The following is a 3727-nucleotide window of genomic DNA, read 5'->3' as shown; positions in this document are numbered from 1 at the left end:
GCACTTGCTGAAAAAGTACAAGGCTATGAGTTCAAACCCTAGGACAAAAAGAGCTACAAAAAGATAACAAACAAGCAGAATATAACTAACCTTAAATGTAACTGTATTAAAATAGGCAATCAAAGAAAAAATATCTGTTATGATTATTAATTGAAAAGCCAAATACAAACCAAGGACAACCACTTTATGTATATGAAAAGTGCTGTTATGAAGAAGATGATTTTTATGAAGATGAGGGATTTTTTCAGCTGAAAACTAATTAATACAGGAACTTTCAGTGACTGAAAGCAGGAGACATATTAGGCAATGCTGATTGAATTACCACAAGTTGTATGCAATAGTAATTTAGGACGCTTGGTGGCGCTGCAGGCTAAGAATGAGAATAACCCGTCTGCAGATCCCAACAGCGCCATTAAGCTGACAATCAGAAATCGTTCCTTAAAAGAAGGACGCGCATTTTGGTGAGGTCTAGAGGACAGATCTTTACGAAGAGTATACTTCTAAAAACAAGTCAGTGAGTAAGATTTAAGGGAGGTTATTTGGCGAAATCACCTGAGTGGATTAATTCTACACGGAGTTGAAGAAACCGACCTTCACAGCGTCTGAACAATGGAGACTGCGCTAGCAAAAACGGCAGAGAAAAGGCAAGTTGCTTTTCTTGCTTTGCTATTGCTTGTGTGGGGGTCTGGTTGTGAGACAATTCGGTATTCCATTCCAGAAGAAACGGAAAGTGGCCACTTTGTGGCCAACTTGGCAAAAGATCTGGGGCTGAGGGTGGGGGAGTTGGCCACTCGCAGCGCGCGAATCCATTACAAAGGAAACAAACAGCTCTTGCAGCTAGATGTAAAGACAGGCAGTTTGCTCCTGAATGAAAAGCTGGACAGGGAGGTGCTGTGCGGGGTGACAGAACCCTGTCTAATGCATTTCCAGGTCTTACTTGGAGACCCAGTGCAGATTTTTCAAGCTGATTTGCACCTCACAGATATAAACGACCATTCTCCAGAGTTCCTAGAGAGAGAGATGCTCCTAAAGATTCCAGAGAGCGCCCAGCCAGGGACAGTGTTCCCTCTGAAAGCAGCGCAGGACCTCGACATAGGGAGCAACACTGTCCAGAATTACACAATCAGCCCCAACCTTAATTTTCATGTGGTTACCCATCACCGCGGAGATGGCAGGAAATATCCAGAGCTGGTGCTGGATAAGGCGCTGGACAGGGAGGAGCAGGCTGAGCTCAGCCTCATTCTGACTGCGCTGGATGGTGGGGCTCCACCCAGCTCTGGGACCTCCACAGTGCGCATAGAAGTCGTGGACATCAATGATAACGCCCCTGAATTTTCACAGTCGCTGTATGAGGTGCAGGTTCCTGAGAACAGCCCGATGGATTCTTTAGTTGTCACTGTCTCTGCTCGAGATTTAGATGCAGGAACGCATGGTAGTGTGGTCTATGCTCTATTTCAAGTAGATGGTGTTTCCCAGCCGTTTGTAATAGATGAAAACACAGGAGAAATACACTTGAGAAGGTTGTTGGATTTTGAAGCAACTCCGTATTACAATATGGAGATTACAGCCACCGATGGCGGAGGGCTTTCAGGAAAATGCACTGTGGCTATACAGGTGTTGGATGTGAATGACAATGCCCCAGAACTGACCATCTCGTCGTTCATGAACACCATTCCGGAAAACTCACCAGAGACTGTAGTTTCTGTTTTTAGTGTATTTGATTCAGATTCTGGGGATAATGGGAAAATGATGTGTTCCATTCCAAATGATCTCCCGTTCTTCTTAAAGTCCACATTCGAGAACTTTTACACCCTAGTGACTGAGAGGCCACTGGACAGAGAAAGCACAGCCGAATACAACATCACCATTACCGTCTCCGACTTGGGGATTCCCAGGTTGCAAACCCAGCACACCATCACCCTGCAGGTGTCCGACGTGAACGACAACGCCCCCGAATTCACGCAGTCGTCCTACACCCTGTGGGTCCGCGAGAACAACAGCCCCGCCCTGCACATTGGCACCATCAGCGCCACAGACAGAGACTCGGGCAGCAATGCCCAGCTGACCTACTCGCTGCTGCCCGGCCCGCAGCCCGGCGCCGACGCGGCGGCGGCGCTGGTGTCCATCAACGCGGACAGCGGGCAGCTGTTCGCCCTGAGGGCGCTGGACTATGAGGCCCTGCAGGCGTTCGAGGTGCGCGTGCGCGCCGCCGACCGCGGCTCGCCCCCGCTCAGCAGCCAGGCGCTGGTGCGCGTGCAGGTGCTGGACGCCAACGACAACTCGCCCTTCGTGCTGTACCCGCTGCAGAACGCGTCTGCGCCCTGCACCGAGCTGCTGCCCAGGGCGGCCGAGCCGGGCTACCTGGTGAGCAAGGTGGTGGCGGTGGACCGCGACTCGGGCCAGAACGCCTGGCTGTCGTTCCAGCTGCTCAAGGCCACGGAGCCCGGGCTGTTCAGCGTGTGGCCGCACAATGGCGAGGTGCGCACCGCCAGGCTGCTGAGCGAGCGCGACGCGCCCAAGCACAGGCTGCTGCTGCTGGTCAAGGACAATGGCGAGCCGCCGCGCTCGGCCAGCGTCACGCTGCACGTGCTGCTGGTGGATGGCTTCTCGCAGCCCTACCTGCCGCTGCCCGACGCGGCGGCGCCTGAGCGCGCGCAGCCCGACCGCCTCACTGCCTACTTGGTCATCGCGCTGGCGGCCGTGTCTTCTCTCTTCCTCTTGTCTCTGCTGCTCTTCGTGGCCGCCAGGCTGTGCAGGAGGAGCAGGGCGCGCTCGCTGGCCGGCTGCGCGCTGCCCGATGGCCCCTTGCCTGGACACCTGCTGGACGTGAGTGGCACGGGCACCCTGGCCCACAGCTACCAGTATGAGGTGTGTCTGCAGGCAGGTGCTGGCACCAATGAGTTCAAATTCCTCAAACCGATATTACCCAATATTCTGCCTCAGGATTCTGGTGAAGAGACAGGAAACCATCCTCTCTTCTGAGATAGCTTTGCATTCTCTTAGATATCTCTTTATGATGTTATTTTCTTCCTATTCACCTTAACTAGTTCTACAATTTATTTGTAGACAAAGTTCAGTGTTAGTAGTAAATCTCAACCTCGTTTTGTATGTGTTGAAGTTGCATGTGTTCACATATTGTCTTTTCAAACTCGTACACGTGTTTGGTTTTCCTGCGATTTTTGTTGTCTCATTGATATTGTGATGGGTTATATCAATACAAATAAAACCTTAACTCTTTGTTTTAATATATTTTGTGACTCTTTATTTCATCCAGTGAAGTATATACTATGATAAATTGAAAATAAATGTTTTCCTTCTCTTCCTTCTTTTGTGGATCAGTCATGGGTCTCGAACTCAGTGCCTGGTTGCTGTTCCTCAGCTCTTTTTGCTTAAGGCTAGCATGCTACCATTTTGAGCCACAGTGCCACTTCTGGTTTCCTTGTGGTTAAGTGGAGATAAGAGTCTCTAGGACTCTCCTGCCCTGGATGGTTTTGAATCAAGATCCTCAGATCTCAGCCTCCTGAGTAGCTAGGGTCACAGATATGAGTCACTAGTACCTGGTTGTTTTCTTAATTATACATATTTTCAAAGGAACTTATATCTATTACACAATCAAATATATAAAAAATAAGATGAAATGCAAGTACATTCTATTTTTTGTTTCCAGTCTTGGCTCCTTCCATAGCCCAAGCCGTTGCTCTCAGAGGCATTGCTTCTTCCAGGCCAT

General features: G+C 49.9%; 1 protein-coding gene across 1 annotated transcript; it reads left to right on the top strand.

The window, feature by feature from the left end:
- Positions 1 to 609: 609 nt before the first annotated feature.
- On the top strand, positions 610 to 3190 carry LOC105988697 (protocadherin beta-5-like). Its single transcript, XM_013020372.1, has one exon. The coding sequence runs from the start codon at positions 610 to 612 to the stop codon at positions 2980 to 2982; it is 2373 nt and encodes a 790-aa protein (XP_012875826.1). The 3' UTR covers positions 2983 to 3190.
- Positions 3191 to 3727: the final 537 nt, after the last annotated feature.

This window comes from Dipodomys ordii, unplaced genomic scaffold, assembly GCF_000151885.1.
Source record: "Dipodomys ordii isolate 6190 unplaced genomic scaffold, Dord_2.0 Scaffold50, whole genome shotgun sequence".
Classification (NCBI taxonomy): Eukaryota; Metazoa; Chordata; class Mammalia; order Rodentia; family Heteromyidae; genus Dipodomys; species Dipodomys ordii.
Note: the sequence above shows the minus strand (reverse complement) of the source record. Positions and strands in the feature narration are given on the sequence as shown.